Genomic DNA, 21,332 nt, shown 5'->3' with positions numbered 1-21,332 from the left:
TGATGCCTTTTTCTGACAAATTTTATAGTTCACTAATCTCATTATAGAGCTGTATCTAATTTGTTAAATACATCAGTTGAATTATTTTTCAGTTCTAGAATTTGTATTAGGTTCTTTATCAAACCTATAACGTCATTTTATAGTTTCTGGTTCCCTGATGAAATTTCCAAGCTTGGCTGCTTCTTTGACCTTAGTGAACAATTGTTGTGTAATCTGAGTTAGCCAATTCTAATATCTTAAGGTTTTTTGTGGTCTGTTGTTAGTGTTGGTTCTCACATATGAAATCTTTTCTTGTGTGTCTGGTTTTCTTTGTGTGCTGAACATGTATTTGTAAAAACAAAAAAAAACAGTTATAGAAATAATATAAGCCCTAAGTATAGGATATAATCCTGTCTTCCTCCAGAGAGGATTTTTATTTTACTTTGTTAGGTAATTGAAGAGATTACTAGTCAGGAACCACCATAATACAGGTTCAAGGCCTCATTTTCTCTTGACCAACAAATGACAAAAATCTGGGCGGAAAGTCTGGCTAGGAGGCTGGGTGGGCACCATGGCTCACACCTGTAATCCCCACACTTTGGGAGATCCAGGCAGGAGAATCACTTGAGGCCAGGAGTTTGAGACCAGCCTGGGCAACATGGAGAAACCCTGTCTCTACAAAAAGTAAAAAAATAAAATAAAAATTAGCAGAGCATGTTGTGCGCCAGTAATCCCAGCTACTCAGAAGCCTGAGGCAAGAGGCTCTCTTGAGCCCCATGTGGTCAAGACTGCAATGAGTCATGACCTTACCACTGCACTCCAGCCTGGACAACAGAGCAAGACCCTGTCTCAAAAAAAAAAAAAAAAAAAAAAAGTCCAGCAAGATTTTTGTTTTGTTTTATTTACTTCCAATTCACATTTGAGATTGAATTTCAGGGTCCGAGCTTAAAGTGGGTGTGATTTATTAGAGTCCCTACCTTTGTGAGCCTAAACTGCTTTTTTTCTCTCAGTCCTACAGCCCACTCAAAGTGTAGCTCGGTTTCAATACTGAAGCTGTTTCTACTAAATTGGCAAATGCTGGCAGGGTATGGTGGCTCATACCTGTAATCCCAGCACTTTGGGAGGCCAAGGCCAGTGGAGAACTTGAGGTCAAGAGTTCGAGACCAGCCTGGCCAACATGGTGAAACCCCATCTCTACTAAAAATAAAAAAAATTAGCCGGTTTTGGTGACGCGTGCCTGTAATCCCATCTACTCCGGAGGCTGAGACGGGAATCGCTTGAACCCAGGAGGCAGAGGTTGCAGTGAGCCAAGATCGCACCACTGCACTCCAGCGTGGGTGACAGAGCGAAACTCTGCTTCAAAAATAAATAAATAGACAAATGCCATCCAGCCAACAATGTGTCTTTGTGTGCTACACTACTTGTCTTGGTTGTCTTCTCCTATGTTCTGACCCAGCATTTCACTATTAGTTTTATTAGCTCTTTAATGATTTTAAGAATTTAAAAAATTTTTTGACTTTTTTTTCAGTTGTCTTCAACAGAAGGGTCACTCCAAATTACCTAGACTGCCATTAACAGAATTGGAAGTTTGTTCTCCTGTTTGTACATTTTTTCAATTTTTTATTTCATTTTACTTTTTTGAGACCGAGTCTCTATTGCCCAGGCTGGAGTGTAGTGGCGCGATCTCGGCTCACTGCAACCCCCGCCTCCCAGGTTCAAGTAATTCTCCTGCCTCAGCCTCCCGAGTAGCTGGGATTACAGGTGCCAGCCACCATGCCCAGCTCATTTTTTGTATTTTTAGTAGAGACGGGGTTTTACCATGTTGCCCAGGCTGGTTTCAAACTCCCGAGCTCAGGCAATCTGCCTGCCCGCCTTGACCTCTCAAAGTGCTGGGATTACAGGCGTGAGCCACTGTGCCTGGCCTTCAATTTTTTTTTTTTTTTTTTTTTTTTTTTTTTTTTTTTTTTTTTTGAGACAGAGTCTTGCTCTGTCACCAGGCTGGAGTGCAGTGGCGCAATCTAGGCTCACTGCAACCTTTGCCTCCCGGGTTCAAGCAATTCTCCTGCCTCAGCCTCCTGAGTAGCTGGGACTACAGGCGCCTGCCACCATGCCTGGCTAATTTTTGTATTTTTAGTAGAGATGGGGTTTCACCATGTTGGCCAGGATGGTCTCTGACCTCGTGATCCACCCACCTCGGCCTCCCAAAGCAAAATGTTTAAATGTTGTAACTATGTATTCATCTTAGCATCTGAAAAAGAAAACAAAAATCTCTGTATGTCTATGTCTACATTTTAGCGATGATAACCATTCCTCTTCCAGGAACAAGGTCTCAGAGGGAAACATCATGTAAAGTAGGGTTGAACTATAGACTTAAAACTAGGTAATTAAAACCGAATAGGTACAAGTAACATGTTTTGCTAGCTGTCCACAACAGACAGCTCTTCAATTTATTGTAATTTATGAACTAAATATGGTAAATAAAGGCTATTTCATACAAAGTAATATTGCAGTTATATTTGGGGCATCAGTACATACAATCAAATTTTATAAACATGGTGCCTATTAATTTTTGAGACAGAGTCTTGCTCTTTTGCCCAGACTGAAGTACAGCGGTGTGATCTCGGCTCACGGCAACCTCTGCCTCCCAGGTTCAAGCGATTCTCCTGCCTCAGCCTCCCGAGTAGGTGGGATTACAAGTGCCTGTCACCAAGCCCAGCTAATTTTTGTATTTTTAGTAGAGACAGGGTTTCATCATGTTGGCCAGGCCGATCTCGAACTCCTGACCTCAGGTGATCTACCCGCCTCAGCCTCCCACAGTGCTGGGATTACAAGCGTGAGCCACCACGCCCGACTGGTGTATTAATGTAGATTTTAAAGTTCAAATTTTTTGAAAATTACTATCTTTTAGTCAGATTAAATTAAAACTTACTTTACAGACTGCCTTGGATTAACCTGCCTTTGGTTCAGAGCAACACATTACTTTTCCCACCACATAATCCTAGTATGTGAACATCTTGTTCTTATCACATGTTCATATTTGTATCTCTAACACTTAACCAGACAAGGAACTCAATACTTTATAGCCAGAAACATCCTGAGTTCTGGTGAAAATGTATTAATATCTGAAGCTTGTGGAGAGGAGAAATGACAAGAGCCAAACCTAAACCAAAAGAACTAGGTAATTGGTTTATTCAAGACAGGGGAATTAAAATCAGTAAGCATACAAACTATACTGCTTGAAAGAAACTTTTTAAAATAATTTGTATCTTTGAGATGGGGTCTTGCTCTGTCACCCGGGTGAGTACAGTGGCACAATCGTGGCTCACTGCTGCAGTCTCAACCTCCCATCCTCAAGGGATCCTTCCACCTCAGCGTCCTGAGCAGCTAGGATTACAGGCATGCGGCACCATGCCCAGCTAATTTTTTTATTTTTATTTTTGTAGAGAAGTTGTCTACTTATGTTGCCCAGGCTGGTCACAAACTCCTGGCTCCAAGCCATCCTCCTGCCTCAGCCTCCCAAAGTGCTGGGATTAAAGGTGTGGGCCACCATGCCTGGCTTTTTTTCTTTTGTAGAGATGGTCTTTCTCTGTCACCCAGGCTGGAGAGCAGTGGCTATGATCATAGCTCCCTGCAGCCTCTAATTCCTGGGCTCAAGTGATCTTCCTACCTCAGCCTCCTGACTATGGGGGCATGCCACCACACCTGGCTAATTTTTACATTTTTTCTAGAGACAGGGTCTCATTATGTTGCTCAGGCTGGTCTCAAACTTCTGGCCTCAAGCAATCCTCCCATCCAGGCCTCCCACTGTGCTGGGATTACAAACAGGAGCCACCTCCCCACACTTCTGTTTTAAGAGTGAAAAGGTAAGGGTAGCTAAGGTAGTTTCACTCATATAGTAGGCATTCATAAATCTTTGTTGAAGGAAGAGAAGAGAGAAAGTGAGATTTAACCTGAAATCCTGAAGAATGAATAGGAAAGAGCTACTGAAGGGGAGTATGATTGGAAGAACTTTCCCTGTATAAGGAACAGCAAAATGTTGAAATCAAGACGATGGCTCCCAGTAACTGAATTTCTGTATTCAGTTCTAGCTGGACTGTCAAACACAGAGAATAGAGATGAAGCTGAAGAGGTCCGGCAAAGGCTAGGCCCTGGAGGTTCTTGTTAAAGTCTTACTTTGAAGGGTTCTGAGTAGAATGACAAGATCAGATCTGTGTTGCATAGGGGAAAATGGACTTGAAGAGAGCACAATTGGAGGTAAAAGGGACCAATTAGGGAGGGCAGTGGTTAAGGGAAGAGATGTAAGAGGTCTACACTAGGATAGTAGCGACAAAAATTGAAGGCCTTGTTGGGAGATAAAATCTGATTTAGTGAATGTTTAACTGAAGATATGAAGGAGAGAAAGCAGTAAAGAATAACTTAGATTTCTGGCTTCAGGGACTGAGTGAAAGTGTCATTGAACTGATAGGGAATAATACCAGGAGAGACTTGTAGGGGAAGATGAGGAGGTTCCATTTTGGACACACTGAATTTGAGATACCTGAGTTACCTAAGTGGTGTCATCTGCCAGGCCGTTGGACATCCAGGTCTTCACCATGCCAGAGGAGCCTGAACTGGAGTTATCAGCATTTTGAGAATAACTGAAGTCATGGAAGTGAAGGTGATCACTCAGGGGAAACCATGTAGAGTGTGACATAAGGACCTTGGTCAGGACCCTGAGGAATACCCAACATGTAAGGGATACACAGAACATGACTGAAAAATGACTAGAGTAAGAAAAAAACAGAAGAATATGGGCCGGGCGCAGTGGCTCACACCTGTAATCTCAGCACTTTGGGAGGCCAAGGCGGGCGAATCACAAGGTCACATGGTGAAACCCAATCTCTATTAAAAATACAAAATTTATTAAAATTTATATAAATTTATATTAAAAAAATATAAAATTTATTAAAAATACAAAAATTAGCCAGGTGTGGTGGCGGGCACCTGTAATCCCAGCTACTCAGGAGGCTGAGGCAGGAGAATCACTTGAACCCAGAAGGGGGAGGTTGCAGAGAGCCAAGATCACACCACTGCACTCCAGCCTGGTGACAGGGCGAGACTCCATCTCAAAAAAAATAATAATGTGGTGGTGTCATCAAAGCCAAGGGAAAAGCAGGGAATTGCCCATAGTGTCAAATGCTCCCTAGACAACAAAGATAAAAAATAAATAGGATCCACGGGGTTTGGTGTCCTGAAGGTCATCTGTACCGCTGGGTGACAGTTTTGATGGTAGTAGAGGGGTGGAAACCAGACTGCAGTGCATTGAGGATAAGTGGTGAAAAATGCAGAAAATGGATACAGAACAACAACATGGATTACTAACAAGATAAGGTGGCCAGGCGCGGTGGCTCACACCTGTAATCTCAGCACTTCAGGAGGCCGAGGCGGGCGGATCACAAGGTCAGGAGATTGAGACCATCCTGGCTAACACCGTGAAACCCCATCTCTACTAAAAATACAAAAAATTAGCCAAGTGTCATGGCGGGTGCCTGTAGTCCCAGCTACTCAGAAGGTTGAGGCAGGAGAATGGTGTGAACCCAGGAGGCAGAGCTTGCAGTGAGCCGAGATCGCACCACTGCACTCCAGCCTGGGCGACAGAGCAAGACTCCGTCTCAAAAACAAAAAGGTTGAGGCTCAAAATCAGTATGCTCAACAAAAGAAGCTGCCTCAAAAGAGTACATACTGTATGGCTGCATTTGGATAAAATACTAGAACAGCCAAATCTATAGTGACAATAAGCAGGTCAGTGGTTGCTGAGACCAGGTGTGGGGAAGGGGAATTGACTACAAAGGGGCATAAGATAACTTTTGGGGGTGATGAAAATGTTACATTGCTTTACTGGGATGTTTATGACACAGGTGTATGCATTTGTCAAAATTCATTGACCTGTACACCTAAAATGGGTATATTTATTATATGTAAATTTACCTTGATACAACTTATTTTAGAAGTTTCAAAAATATAGTAAGTGAATATAATTCATTCAAGTCTTTGAATAAATTCATCCATTTGTGAAGAGGAACAGCGGGTAGTAGCTGAAAAAGCATTTGAGGTAGAGGCAGAGTAGTTTTTAGAAGGAAAAGCGTATTTAAGTTATTATTATGTACATTAAGTACTATTGAAGGAAAATCCAGAGACGGGGAGCAGCTGACATTAAAGGAGGTGAGCAAGAGACAACAAAGTGAAGAAATGCAGTAAAGTACTTACCACTAGTGCTTTATCACTTATCACTAGACTAGTAACCAAACCTCAGGATTCCCAGGCTGGGACCTTCCAGTATAGAAAGTTTACTGCCAATACAGTTTGTGTTCTAGAATCGATTCTAACACTGAGTTCAGCTGATTATTGATGGTGCAACTATGAATAGGAGGTACAGGTTGGTTATAATGTGAACAGAAATGGCCTGAGAAAATTATTTAAACCATAATAACATAATACGTATATACTTCTGAAGACTGGTGGCAGTAGGGCTTAGAAAAGGGTTCATGATAAAAGGAATGAGAATAAAGTAAAAAGATGAAAACAGTAAGATTTTCTTTTTGTTGAATACTCATTATGCACCATGGAAGTGTTGGATTTTTTTGTTTGCTTGGTTTGTTTACGAGACAGTCTTGCTTTGTCGCCCAGGCTGGAGTGCAGTGGCGCCACCTCAGCTCACTGCAACCTCCGCCTCCCGGGTTCAAACAATTCTTGTGCCTCGGCCTCCAAAGTAGCTGGGATTACTTGCGTATGCTACAACATCTGGCTAGTTTTTTTTTGGTTGTTGTTTTTTGTTTTTTTCTGAGACGGAGTCTCGCTCTGTCGCCCAGGCTGGAGTGCAGTGGCATGATCTCGGCTCACTGCAAGCTCTGCCTCCTGGGTTCACGCCATTCTCCTGCCTCAGCCTTCCAAGTAGCTGGGACCACAGGGGCCTAGTACCACACCTGGCTAGTTTTTTTTGTATTTTTAGTAGAGACGGGGTTTCACTATGTTGGCCAGGATGGTCTCAATCTCCTGACCTCAAGTGATCCACCTGCCTCAGCCTCCCAAAAGTGCTGGGATTACAAGCGTGAGCCACCAGGCCCAGCCCTAAGTGTTTTATATAAACATTATTCTCATTTATTACAACAACCTTTTTGGCCTTCCCATTTAATATAAGAGGGAAAAAGCACAGGTCAACTAAACTGCCCAAGAGCATACATCTGGTAAATTATAAAAGTAGAATCACAATGTAAATATTTCTTTTTTTCTTTTTTAGAGAGAGAGTCTCACTCTGTCACCAGGCTTGAGTGCAGTGGTGCGATCTTGGCTCACTGCAACTTCCGCCTCCCGGGTTCAAGTGATTCTCCTGCCTCAGCCTCCTGAGTAGCTGGGATTACAGGCATGCACCACCACACCCAGCTAATTCTGTGTTTTTAGTAGAGATGAGGCTTCTCCATGTTGGTCAGGCTGGTCTCGAACTCCCAACCTCAGGTGATCCGCCCACTTCAGCTTCCCAAAGTCCTGGGATTACAGGCGTGAGCCACCACGCCTGGCTTGAATTGCTTTATGAATAGTTCTGTTGAGATTGTACCTCTCCGAGTGGAGCTAAGTTATGTATTCAAAAACATTTAATACATGCAATGTGTAAGTCACTGTGGAAGGTGCTTTGGAAACTGCAAAGATCACGAATGAGACATAGTCCAGGAGAAAAGAGGTTATCTATCTACCAGAAGAAACTGACATATACCATAAAGGAGCCAAAGGTAAATAAGTATTGGCAATTCACAGAAAGAATGATTTTTGAGGAAATAAGGATATAAGAAGCAAAGGGACCCTTTAAGAGACTATTTTATTGGTTCAGCCAAAAGATTCTCAGTGCTTGAATTAGGACAGAGGCAGTGGAGACAGAGGGGGAGAAGGTTATTAGAGCTATTGCAGAAGCCGAAATTGCTGAATAATTGTGAAAAATAAGGAGAGAGAGGAATAGCAAATGAAGCCCAAGTTTCTGTCTTGGTTAGCAAGTGCATGGTGGAGCTATTTGCCCAGATAGGGAGTTCAAGAGGAGGAACAATTTGACAAGATTAGGAGACAGAAAGAGATGTCAATGTACTCATCCATCCCCCTCTGTGGATTATAGCTGAGCTGTGGCCATATTCCTCAACCCAAGGGCCTGCACTGGTCAGGCCTGGGGAGGTGAGAACTCCCCACTAGAGTCTCTCTTAACCTATTCTGGTTCGGGCCCTGCCCAATTAAAACTAAAAGATAAAAAGACCTCTACTACTGAGAACCCCTAAGAGCTTCACCATCTCGACCTTAATTCACCCACACCTTTATGTATCCCTTTAACTCTCCTCAATGACCCTATTTGAGTGTGCCACCTATTTCCTGCCAGGACTGTAACACATCATATTTATGTATTTTTAAATGAGGTATGTATGTATAACTGTACTGTTAGTAATAGTGACCACTTGGTAATGGGGACAAGGGAGGAGGAACAAAGGAAAAGAGGGCTTCTCTTATTTTATAACATTTGAATTCCTTAAACAAAAGGCCTGTACTACTTTGTTGTTGTTGTTGCCCAGGCTGGAGTGCCATGGTGTGATCTCGGCTCACCACAACCTCCGCTTCCGGGTTTCAAGCGATTCTCCTATCCCAGCCTCCCGAGTAGCTGGGATTACAGGTATGTGCCACCACGCCCAGCTAATTTTGTATTTTTAGTAGAGACGGGGTTTTTCCATGTTGGTCAGGCTGATCTCGAACTCCCGACCTCAGGTGATCCACCTGCCTCGGCCTCCCAAAGTGCTGGGATTACAGGCTGGGATTACAGCCACCACGCCTGGCCAAGGCTTGTACTATTTTTTAAATTTAAAAAAAAAAAAATTTTTTTTAAGTAGAAAAACAACATCAGTCTAGTGCAAAAAGTTCAGTAAATTCACTGAGAGTAAACATGAAACCTCCACTTAATTCCCCTAAGAACTAGTAAACAAAATTACAGAGAAAAATCTTAAACTTAAAAAAAATTTAATGGTAAATACATATTGATAGAAATTATTCAGTTCTCCTATGAATGTAGCATCCGAGGATACTCTCCATGTTCACGGCTCCCAGCCCTTCCCTCCAGGCTGATGGGGCAACGTGAGACCCACCAAGCCAGCAGACTCCTCCACTGAGCGCTCACCCTTGCCATGAAATTCCTGATGTAGGGCCACATGTTCCCGGATGCTACGCAGGAGGCAGAGATAGGTGGCAGCTTGGAAATGAAGCTCATGTTGGGCTCTGCACAACTTTTCACTGGTGACCTAGAGAAGCAGCAAGTCAGAAACTCTTAACCCAGCTACAGATACAGGTCCACAGAGACAGATTTAATAAATAAGCATTCACTAGAGTGAAAGTAAATTGCACAGAGGAAATACAGACATGTATATATATACATGTATACTTAATACATCTGTAAAGGCACTCTATTAGTAAAGCTGACCTCTACTACATCTATAAAAGCACTCTGTAATTATTAGTAAAGCTGACCTCTACTTCGGATTTTTAAAAGGAGTTGCATTGAATGTTCCTGTATTCAGTCAGTACTGCAAGAAGTCACTAGTTTCAATTCCTTCATTTTACAGATGAGGAAACTAAAGCTCAGAGATGCTCAGAGGTTGGTTAATGGTAGATGTGGAAATTATAATTAGGTCACTGATCATTAATGTCACCTAAATAATATAATGTAGAACTTTCTCCCTTTCAAGCAAATAAAGGACTGTTTTATTTATATTTCTGTGACTTTGATTAATGTGGCATACACCTTTCATTACAGTGAAAATTGAAAACTTGGCTGGGCGTGGTGGCTCACGCCTGTAATCCCAGCACTTTGGGAGGCCGAGGCGGGCAGATCACGAGGTCAGGGGATAGAGACCATCCTGGCTAATACGGTGACACCCCGTCTCTAAAAAACAAAACAAAATTAGCTGGGCGTGGTGGCAAGTGCCTGTAGTCCCAACTACTTTGGAGGCTGAGGTGGGAGAATGATGTGAACCCAGGAGGCAGAGCTTGCAGTGAGCCAAGATCAGGCCACTGCACTCCAGTCTGGGCGACAAAGTGAGACTCCATCTCAACAACAACAACAAAAAAAAGAAAATTGAAAACTTACTTTGTCTGAAAAATGATAGCTTTGTGCTAAATAGTAAAAAATGAAGGTTTTATGTATAAAAGTAGTATGCTTATGTTCATATTACTTATTACAATTGGCCCTCCATATCCATGGATTCTGCATCTTTAGATTCAATCAACTTCTGATAAAAAATACTCAGAAAAAAATAAAAGGATGATCATGTCTTACCAAACATGTTTTATCATTATTCCCTAAACAATGTAGTATAACAACTACTTACATAGCGTTTACATTGCACAAGGTATTATAATCTAGAGATAACAAAGTATACAGGAGGATGTGCATAGGTTATATTGCAAATACTACAGCATTTTATCTCAGGGACTTGAGCATCCGTGGATTTTGGTATCCCTGAGCAGGGCTGGAGGGTGTCCTAGAACCAATCCCCAGAGTTACTGAGAAATAGTTGTTCTTGCTCTCACCATTTGCTTATCCATCTGAAAAATCTGGACTCATGACTTTAAGAAGCTAGAAATTCCATATCCATTCCAAAGTCCCCAAATGACTCTAAACCTTTTTTCTTCATCATACTTTTGAGATTCACTGCACCCTCTTTGACTAGTTCTGTATTCAAGACTGTGAGAAAGGGGCAGGAAAAGTGAGATGGGGATGTGTACATAACTCTGAGTGACTAAAGGAGCCATGTCCAAGTGTGGATTAATCTGGGTACCACTGCCTACATAATCCCCACCCCCACCTTTTTTTTTCGTGAGACAGGGTCTCACTTTGTTACCCAGGCTAGAGTGCAATGGTGTGAACATGGCTGTTGATCTCCCTAGCTCAAGTGATCCTCCTGCCTCAGCCCCGCAGGTAGCTGGGACTACAGATGCGTGCCACCATATCCGGCTATTTTTTATGAAAACAGGGTTTCACCATGTTGCCAGGCTGGTCTTGAACTCCTGGGCACAAGCGATCCACCCACCGCCTCTTCCCAGAGTGCTGGGATTACAGGCGTGAGCCACCACTACTGGTCTAATCCCCTTTCTCTATTTGAATATCTAGTGTTAGAATCTGAAAACTAGAATGTGTGTGGCTTCTTGGTTTTTGAGACAGAGTCTCGCTCTGTGGCCTATGCTGGAGAGCAGTGGTATGAACATGGCTCACTGCAGCCTTGATTGACTTTCTGGGCTCAAGTGATCCTCCCACCTCAGCTTCCCAATTAACTGGAACTAGAGGATGGGACACCACACCTGGATAATTTTCAAATTTTTTGGAGAGGAGGTCTCACTACACTATATTGCCCATGCTGTTAGAATGTGGGTTTCAGGATCTGCAGATCATGTTGAAAGCAACATTTATTAGCTGCTTAAAAACATTATTAATCTGCTTTAATACAAACTTAACTTTTTAGTAATCAAAACTTTATGAGAAATCAACACCAATATCAAGCATTAACAAATCATAGCATCCATTTCTATTAATATATAAGCCTAAATGTGTGGAATTTGACATGGGAATTCTAGGTTAACGTAGGATAGAATACTGCCCTTGATTTGGTTGAGCCTGAATCATGAGGACAGAAGGGTCAGCAATAGACAGGAAACAGTAAATAGATCACAAGAACATAAAAGAGATCACATGTTATAGAACACTGCATTTTCCCTGTGAAGGGAGGTTTCTCCCTAATAGAATCCCTTCTCCAGAGGGAAAGGATAGAGAAAATGGGATGGCTGAGTTAGCTCTGAGCCTGAAGGAAATAGAAACCATTTCCCCTATGCTCAAGTGCATTCCAGAGTGGTATTTCTGGAATGTACCGTGAATTTCAGAACCATTACCAAGTCTCTCTCAAGGGTAATGGTATCCCCATAAGGTACAACTATAATCATGTCACCTCCTTAAAAATCTTAGAATGGGGCCGGGTTCGGTAGCTCGCCTGTAATCACAACACTTTGGGAGGCTGAGGCAGGCGGATCACCTGAGGTCGGGAGTTCAAGACCAGCCTGACCAACATGGAGAAACCCGTCTCCAAGAAAAATAAAATTATCTGGGCATGGTGTCGCATGCCTGTACTACTTGGGAGGCTGAGGCAGGAGAATCGCTTGAACCTGGGAAGCGGAGGTTGCGCTGAGCCGAGATCGCAATCTTAGAATGGCTTCCCATTACACTTACAAAAAAGTTTAAATTCTTGTTCCGCCTACCACCTCATCTACCTCCACTTCATCCACACACCCTAGGGCTAAACCACTCTCAATTGGCAATTTTTCTCCCCTTTGGCTTTCAATTGTTTAGCTTTTAAATCTGGACCCTAACCCCAATTTACTTGCTAACTCCAAATTAGCCCTCAGGTCCCTGATTAATTTCCTCCGGAAAACCTTCCCTAACTACCCCTTCTTTATACCCCAGCCCCTGTTGTCTACACCTTGAGCACTTATTTATCCTAAGTGCTTTACTGTATTGCTCCCTCAGGTGGGGAGCAAGCTTCTTAAAGGACAGGACCCATGTGCATCTGATTCTTTCTATTTAGACTAGGTTCCTAGCACAACCCCTAAGTTATCACCTTTTAAAAACTAGGTGAATTTGAGTTCTAAGATTTTACATTCTGACGTCCATGGCTCAGAAATTCGACAGTTGATCGTTCTCCCTTTCCCAACATTGCTCAAGGGCAGCAAGTTTCCTTCCCTAAAGCCCAGTTTTTCTTTTCCGTCTCAAAAAGAAATGCTTATTGGAATAACTTTTCTAGGGGACGGACGAGGAGATTGTTGGCCAAATGCTGTGGCTTTAAATCTAGTGACAGTACACCCTTCAAGTCCATCTTCATTCTTTAATCCCCAGCATTTCCTCTATTCCACTTTCCTGACTTTACCCTCCACAAAGGAAACAGACCAGCCAATGAAATCCTTTGGGACGGGTCCGCCCCTTTGCAGGACAGACTGACGTCCCCAGAGCGACTCTGCGCCCCCGCCGGTCCTTTGGTCCCCGAGTTTATGCCAGAGCATGGAGCCTAGGGCCTGGGTTGGTTTGGTCAGAACCAGGGCTCCGTGGGAGGGTTGGCCTCAGAAATGCCGTAATTAGACACCGTGCTCCCCATCCCAGCCCAGACCCGACTCTTCCTCCCTCCCCAGCACGCGGAGAACCTGGGACAGGGCTCCCGTACCCGATGTGCACGGAAAGCCTTCACAAGGTACCGATAGGCCGCGGTGTCGCGATAGGGTCGGCCGGTGGCCGCGCTCAGGTAGCGCAACTCCCGCAGAAGTCCTCGCAAAGTGCGCGCCGGGGACCCTAAGGCCGCCATTTTCCTGTCCTTCTCCGAGCCTGGTGCCCGACGGCGTCCTACGACCCTGCAAAACCCCTCCTCCCGGCCGGGCGCCTAATGGTACGGTCGGACGACTACCGGCTCCTCCTATCGACTGACTAGCAGTGGAACCGCTCACTTGTCCGTTGTACCGAGCCTTATTAATCGAAGGCCGAGGGGCGCCCTAACAAGAAAAGCAAACAAAACCCAAGCGTTAACTGACGCTACCAGGTCCTCTAACCCACAACAAGGATTTGGGTAAATAGGGGCCTTTCTTCACGACGTCATTTAAGATGCCCGTTAGCCGACCAACCGCTGAGTCTCAGGAGGAGCGGGCCCAGCGCGGGGTGTGGGTGTGGATTTGATACGGAACACGCTGAGAAGACATTTTAAAATGATTTATAGAAGGGATATCAAAAGTCAACGTACTGACGTTTCCCCAAATCCCAGGGCACCTGCGGCTCAGAAAAAGGACATGGGAGTGTGCAGATTCTCGAAAATTGCAGCTAGTAAAAACACAAACACACGCGCTTCCCATTTAAAAAAAAAAAAAAAAAGTAAAGTTGGCATATTTCGCTTTGTTTAGAAAGGTAAAAATGTACTTGAAAGGCCAAAAATCTCAGGCCACCCCAGATGGGACTCGAACCCACAATCCCTGGCTTAGGAGGCCAATGCCTTATCCATTAGGCCACTGGGGCTTCTGTGAGTGACGCGCTCAAACAACATATTCAATTATTTTCCTCTTTGGTACGTCATCGTCATTTCATTTTTGCCTTACCCTATCCCACGAAACCACACCTAGCGCCCACGTGAGGGGTGACGTATGCTGGGACTTGTAGTTAGAGAACAAAAGTCCACATTACTGCGCCAAACGCTTTACCCTCGAAACTGCACCGATGCTCCGGACGTTGAACGGGCACGCGCACGCGTTTGCGTACGCGCTTGCCTGCGCAGTAGTCCCCGCGCCTGCGCAAAAGCAGGCATACGCCGTCGCGGAGCACGCGCGCTGGGCAAATTGGCCGGATATTCGAGACTCGCCCTCTGAACGTCAGCCCTGTTGGGTTTTTACCGGAAACAGTCTGACCTTTTCCGGTGTTGCGACTTTCCGGGTGGAGATTTGCTCCAGCGGCCGTTAGGTGGTGCCTGCCGCGGTCAGTTTCTGCTTCCGGTTGAAGCGTTGAGGCCATTTCCGCAGGCCGAGCGCGGTTGCTTACGCCTGTAATCCCAGCATTTTGGGCGGCCGAGGCGGGCGGATCAGCCTCAGATCATCTTAGGTCGGGAGTGCGAAACCAACCTGACCAACACGGAGAAACCCTGTCTCTGCCAAAAATACAAAATTAGCCGGGCGTGGTGGCGCATGCTTGTAATCCCAGCTACTCGGGAGGCTGAGACAGGAGAATTGCTTGAACCCTGGAGGCGGAGGTTGCAGTGAGCCGAGATCGCGCCATTGCACTCCAGCCCGGGCAACAAGAGCGAAACTCCATCTCAAAAAAAAAAAAAACATGTGCCGTGTCCTTTGAATTGGTGGGTCAGCGATAAACATGGGAGAGCGGGGAAGTAATAGTACATTGATTAGGAATTAATTTTTAAAATTAGCAGTTCATTTTTTGGTTCCGTCTCTAATTGTATAACTTGAACAAAACACTTCAGAGTCCCAGTAAACTTACCCTTACTTATAGTATCACAGGGGCTTCCCATTGTCCCTAAGTTCAGACGACATAAATTGATCCTCGCTTATATCTTAATCTTCATCTCTCCGCTTCTTGTCACCCTCTGCTCCAGGTATCTCCACTTTCATTGTCTCTTCCCCACCACACACCTTACCTGTTATTCCCTCTGCCTGAAACTTAACCATTTGTGTTAATATGCCTCTTTACCCTTTGGGCTTCAGCTTATTCCAGAAGTGTAAGTTAGACGCATCTCTAGGCCCTTGAGGTCAATACCGCAAGGTGAAAATTACTCATTTTATAGAATGAGACCACCACTTCTCCTGCTGTTTTTCCCAGCTTTTCCCCCTCTCCCCTTTTCCCTAGTTTATAAGACAGAAGAAGGGGGAGAAAGCAAAAGGTTGGAAAGAAACAGAAGTAAGATAAATAGCTAGACGACCTTGGCACCACCACCTGGCCCTGGTGGTTAAAATAATAATGATAACATTAACCCCTGACCAAAACTACTAGTGTTATCTGTAAATTCCAGACATTGTATGAGAAAGCACTGTAAAACTTTTTGTTCTGTTAGCTGATGCATGTAGCCCCTCGTCACGTTTTCCACGCATGCTTGATTTATCATGACCCTTTTACATGGATCTCTTAAAGTTGTAAGCCTTTAAAAAGGCCACGTATTTCTTCTTCAGGGAGCTCGGTTCTTAAGACGCGAGTCTGCCAACGCTCCCGGCCGAATAAAAAAACCTCTTCCTTCTTTAATCCGGTGTTTGAAGAGTTTTGTCTGCGGCTCGTCCTGCTACAATTTCACCTCCTCTGGTACCCTGTTGCTCCCTTTATTTACTCATCATAAATAACTCTTAATGTAGGTACATGGCCACTACTCCATGCTGTAATTGTCAGGCTCCTCCATCAGACTGGGAAATTGTTCAGCTCCGAAAGCCCTGTGCCTAACAGAAAAGCCTGTTTCTTCACCAGGCTTTACTCCTTGGTAGGATAGTCATAACAGCTTAGTCTGAAGCTCCTAAAGGGATTGGCACTGTCTGGCCCCAATGGCTAGGAGACATAAGCTACTGAGCAGGAATGACAAATGGAACATCAATTGTTCATTAATGAGGAAAGCTGACTTGCTTGGAAACCTGGTGAACTGGACAGCACCTAGCCCACCTGTCCAGGGGGCAGTCATTACTCACCTCCACTGATTGTTGCTATTTTAGGAAAGCAAATCCTTTAAAAAAAATTATTTTTCAGGAAACTCTGGAAATCTGTTTTAATACTATAGCTTTCCTTCTAAATATTGGCTACTAATGAATACTTTAAAAGTACTACATGCCGCTGGGCACGGTAGCTCACGCCTGTAATCCCAGCACTTTGGGAGGCCGAGGTGGGCAGATCACCTGAGGTCAGGAGTTCAAGACCAGCCTGGCCAACATGGAGAAACCCCATCTCTACCAAAAATAAAAAATTAGCTGGGTGTGATGGCGCATGCCTGTAATCCCAGCTGCTTGGGAGGATGAGGTAGGATAATTGCGTGAACCCAGGAGGCAGAGGTTGTGGTGAGCCAAGATCTCGCCACTGCACTCCAGCCTGGGCAACAAGAGCGAAACTCTGTCTCAAAAAAAAAAAAAAAAGTACTGCATGCCAAACAGAACAGCCCCACAGACTTCTAGTCTGTAAAGAAAGAAGGAAGAAAAAAAAAGGGCGGTAGGATTCAAAGTTAAGAAAAGGTAAAAACATGTGGTGTGCCTACTTCATGGGAAAAAAAGCTGCTTTGATGATTCTGCCTTTTTATTTTTATTTTTTTTGGAAAAATTTTTAAAACTTTATTGTCTTTTTAAGTTTTTAGATGATTTTCTTCTTTCCTGTTATCTCCTTAGCCTGATACCCTGCCTTATCTTTAGGAAAAAAATGCTCCTGATAATAAATACAAAATGTAGTAAACTCATTTGTATTAACATGTAAGATTCTGTTCAAAACCCAGTCTCATTATAGGTCACTCTTCAGCACCCTCAGCTGATTACCACACTGGCTAAATTAAGGAACTTTAACATCTTAAACAGCTTTCTCAAGATTACCATTTTAAATGTTCCCCACTCTTGGCTGGGTGCTGTGGCTCATGCCTGTAATCCCAGCACTTTAGGAAGCCAAGGTAGGCAGATCACTTGAGGCCAGGAGTTCAAGAGCAGCCTGACCAACATGACAAAAACACATTCTCCACTAAAATTACAAGAATTAGCTGGGCGTGGCGCTGTGTGCTTGTAGTCCCAGCTGCTCTGGAAGCTGAGGCAGGAGAATTGCTTGAACCTGGGAGGCAGAGGTTGCAATCCAGCCTAGGTGACACAGCGAGCGCGAACCTGTCTAAAAAAAAAAAAAGTTCCTTGCTCTTACATATTTTTCAGACTCAGGGTTTTCGGATAGTACTTTTTGGCTAGACACACCAACTGATTATTTAACTGAGTGTACAGTGATAGCCAGCAGCCTGGGCAACAAAGCAAGACCCCATCTTAACAAAAAATAGATCACCGTATAGATGGTGGTGCGTGACTGTAGTTCTAGCTACACAGTAGTTTGAGGATCACTTGAGCCCAGAAGTTCCAGGCTGCACTGAGCTATTATCTCTCCACTGCATGGCATGCTAGATGACAGCGAAAACTTATCTCTAAAATAATAATAATTGTTATTGGCCGGGCGCGGTGGCTCAAGCCTGTAATCCCAGCACTTTGGGAGGCCGAGACGGGCGGATCACGAGGCCAGGAGATCGAGAGACGATCCCGGCTAACACGGTGAAACCCCGTCTCTACTAAAAAATACAAAAAAACTAGCCGGGCGAGGTGGCGGGCGCCTGTAGTCCCAGCTACTCGGGAGGCTGAGGCAGGAGAACGGCGTAAACCCGGGAGGCGGAGCTTGCAGTGAGCTGAGATCCGGCCACTGCACTCCAGCCTGGGTGACAGAGCAAAGGCTCCGTCTCAAAAAAAAAATAAAATAAAATAAAATAAAATAATAATAATTGTTATTATTATTATAACAATAATCCCAGCACTTTGGGAGGCTGTAATCCCAGCCTGTAATCCCAGCACTTTGGGAGGCTGTAATCCCAGCCTATAATCCCAGCATTTTGGGAGGCTGAGGCAGACGGATTGCTTGAGCTCAGAAGTTTGAGACCAGCCTGGGCAACAGCGAAAACCCACTTCTACAAAAAAAAAATTTAAACTTAGCCAGGTGTGGTGGTGTGTGCCTGTATTCCCAGCTACTTGGGAGGCTGAGGTGAGAGAATCGCTTGAGCCTGTGGTGAGCCTTGATCACACCACTACACTCCAGCGTGAGTATCAGAGTGGGACCCTGTCTCAAAAGAAATTCTTTTTTCTTTTTGTGAAGGTTTTTCTGTTTTGTTTTGTTTTGTTTTTTGTTTTGTTTGAGATACAGTCTCACTCTGTCACCCAAGCTGGAGTGCAGTGGCACGATCTCAGCTCACTGCAACCTCCACCTCCCGGGTCCAAGTGATTCTCCTGCCTTAGCCTCCCGAGTAGCTGGGACTATAGGCACATGCCATCATGCCCAGATAATTTTGTTTTGTTTTGTTTTTTGAGACGGAGTCTCGCTGTGTTGCCCAGGCTGGCGTGCAGTGGTACAATCTCGGCTCACTGCAAGCTCCGCCTCCCAGGTTCATGCTATTCTCCTGCCCCAGCCTCTCGAGTAGCTGGGACTACAGGCGCCCCGCCACCAAGCCCGGCTAATTTTTTGTGTTTTTAGTAGAGACGGGGTTTCACCTTGTTAGCCAGGATGGTAATTTTGTGTTTTTAATAGGGATGGGGTTTCACTATGTTGGTTTCACTCCTGACCTCAAGTGATACACCCGCCTTGGCCTCCCAAAGTGCTAGGATTACAGGCGTGAGCCATCACACCAGACATTTTGTTTTTTCTTTTTGAAGTGGTTTATTTTATTTATTTATTAATTTATTTTTGAGACAGAATCTCTCTCTGTCACCCAGGTTGGAGTGCAGTGGCGCAATCTTAGCTCACTGCAATATCCGCCTCCCAGGTTCAAGTGATTCTCCTGCCTCAGCCTCCGGAGTAGCTGGGATTACAGGCGTGCACCACCACACGCGACAAATTTTTGTATTTTTAGTAAAGATGGGGTTTCACCATGTTGGCCAGGCTGGTCTCGAACTCTTGACCTTAAGTAATCTGCTCGCCTTGGCTTCCCAAAGTGCTGGGATCACAGGCATGAGCCACTGTGCCCAGCCAGGTTTTAAAAGAGTAAAAACATTAAAACATAATAAAATAATAATTAAAACAAATGAATTAAATTAAAGCTATCACCCAGAGAGTTTGGTACCTACCTGGGTCATGATGATAATGTAATATAGCTCCCATGTGGAGCTATGTTCTTTGGGGCTGGCCCTGGAATAGCTGATCTCCACGAGATAACCTGCAAAGTGCTGTTAGCTTTGTTTGGAGATGGTCCAGCATTATGGAATATGTTGTACCTGAGTGATGATATTTTGAGACAGCTCTCTCAGTTGCCATCATTTTTCCAGTAATTGTCAAATACAGATGGCATAGAACCTCCAGGGGGACAGTTTTCCTGAGACTCTTAGAAATGCTGGGCGCAGTGGCTCACGCCTGTAATCCCAGCACTTTGGGAGGCCAAGGCGGGCGGATCACCTGAGGTCAGGAGTTCAGGACTAGCCTGACCGACTGACATGGAGAAACCCTGCCTCTACGAAAAAAATAAAAAATTAGCCGGGCGTGGTGGTGCATGACTGTAATCCAGCTACTCGGGAGGCTGAGGCAGGAGAATCGCTTGAACCCAAGGGCGGAGGTAGTGGTGAGCCGAGATCGCTCCATTGCACTCCGGCCTGGGCAACAAGAGCGAAACTCTGTCTCAAAAAAAAAAAAAAAAAGAAAAGAAAAGAAAAAGAAACCTAAACAGTTTACTTCTTTAGTTCCTATTTGCTATGCTGTTTGTAATAAGAAGACTTGAGGGAAAGTATATGATTTACTGAGGTGAAACCTGACTATCAGGTTGAATGCACCTAGCATGATGAATTTAATGACAATCATTTGGTACAGTCACAATTCTGAATTGATTCAAATGACGTAGAAGTGACCTTGGAATTCATTTAGGTGCTACTTTTATTTTATGTGAGAAATCTTAAGCTCAGTGAATTACACAAATTCATTCTGCTAGTCATTTTTTAGTGCATTTTTGTTGTCATGGCATGTGACTTAAGATATCATTATGGAAGCCAGGTGCAGTGGCTCACGCCTGTAATCCCTGCACTTTGGGAGGCTGAGGTGGGTGGATCACCTGAGGTCAAGAGTTCGAAACCAGTCTGGCCAACATGATGAAACCCCATCTCTGCTAAAAATACAAAAAAGTTAGCTGGACATGGTGGCGGGCACCTGTAATCCCAGCTACTCAGGAGGCTGAGGCAGGAGAATCACTTGAACCCGGGAGGTGGAGGTTGCAGTGAGCTGAGATAGTGCCACTGCACTCCGGTCTGGGCAATAAGAGCGAAACTCCATCTCAAAAAAAAAAAAAAAAAAAAAAAGATGTCATTATGGTATAAGATGAGTGTAGGAATGGTCTGCCACGGCATCTTGGCAACCATGCATGTCTCCATGTAGGCCACATATATTGCAGTTAGGCACCCCCAAAATCTACTTCCCCACTTTTCAGTAGAAAGCCCTGTGATTGCTCCTGATGCAAAAAGGAGATATGCCTGGTAAGGAGCTACTGTAAGGCAGTTTCTCATCCCTATTTTTTGGGAGACTGCTACAGGGCCATTTCTCATCAACTTCTCTAATGTCAGTTGAGCACAGAACTTTCCACTTTATTCTAGCTTATGGTACAGCTGCAGACTTCTGCATAAGTTTATAAAACGCCTTGGCTGCAGTTGGATTTGGCTCCGTGGCAGAGCAATCCACCACTTAAGCTATCATTTGCTTTCTGTGATTCATCATCATCCTGCTGGACTGGGGACATGGGAGCAGACACCATCTTGCTTTTGCTGTCTGTGTAAATAATAAACTATCTGACCCCATTGGACTCATTGTCTCCTTCTTGACTGGGTCTGTGGAAGTTTAGCAAGTCAGTCTAGAAACTGCTGCAGTGTTAGGCACTGAGCTGTTGCTTAGCGACTGCTTGACCACTTGAAAATGAGGTTGAATATAAAAGAAATGACGTCACATTTGGAGTCATACTCGATATGTGAATAATAGACTCATTAAAATGTCCATCAACAGGGATGAATAAATAAAATGTAGCATATCTGCAGTGGAATACTACTCA

The 21,332-nt window shown here is 44.3% G+C and overlaps 2 protein-coding genes and 1 non-coding gene across 3 annotated transcripts; all 3 read right to left on the bottom strand.

The window, feature by feature from the left end:
- Positions 1-8,969: 8,969 nt before the first annotated feature.
- FMC1 (formation of mitochondrial complex V assembly factor 1) lies at positions 8,970-13,506 on the bottom strand. The gene is made up of 2 exons (NM_001194423.2): positions 13,239-13,506; positions 8,970-9,278 (listed from the first exon to the last, which is right to left on the bottom strand). Exons 1-2 carry the CDS (start codon positions 13,374-13,376, stop codon positions 9,075-9,077), a joined length of 342 nt encoding a protein of 113 aa, NP_001181352.1. The 5' UTR covers positions 13,377-13,506; the 3' UTR covers positions 8,970-9,074.
- On the bottom strand, positions 13,423-14,684 carry LOC144339986 (uncharacterized). The gene is made up of 2 exons (XM_077997542.1): positions 14,257-14,684; positions 13,423-13,560 (listed from the first exon to the last, which is right to left on the bottom strand). Exons 1-2 carry the CDS (start codon positions 14,561-14,563, stop codon positions 13,538-13,540), a joined length of 330 nt encoding a protein of 109 aa, XP_077853668.1. The 5' UTR covers positions 14,564-14,684; the 3' UTR covers positions 13,423-13,537.
- On the bottom strand, positions 14,002-14,074 carry TRNAR-CCU (transfer RNA arginine (anticodon CCU)). The gene has a single exon. It is a non-coding gene; the product is annotated as a tRNA-Arg (tRNA).
- Positions 14,685-21,332: the final 6,648 nt, after the last annotated feature.

Source organism: Macaca mulatta, chromosome 3 (genome assembly GCF_049350105.2).
Source record: "Macaca mulatta isolate MMU2019108-1 chromosome 3, T2T-MMU8v2.0, whole genome shotgun sequence".
Taxonomy (NCBI): domain Eukaryota; kingdom Metazoa; phylum Chordata; class Mammalia; order Primates; family Cercopithecidae; genus Macaca; species Macaca mulatta.
The sequence above is the reverse complement of the archived record's forward strand: the minus strand, read 5'-3'. Positions and strand labels throughout refer to the sequence as shown.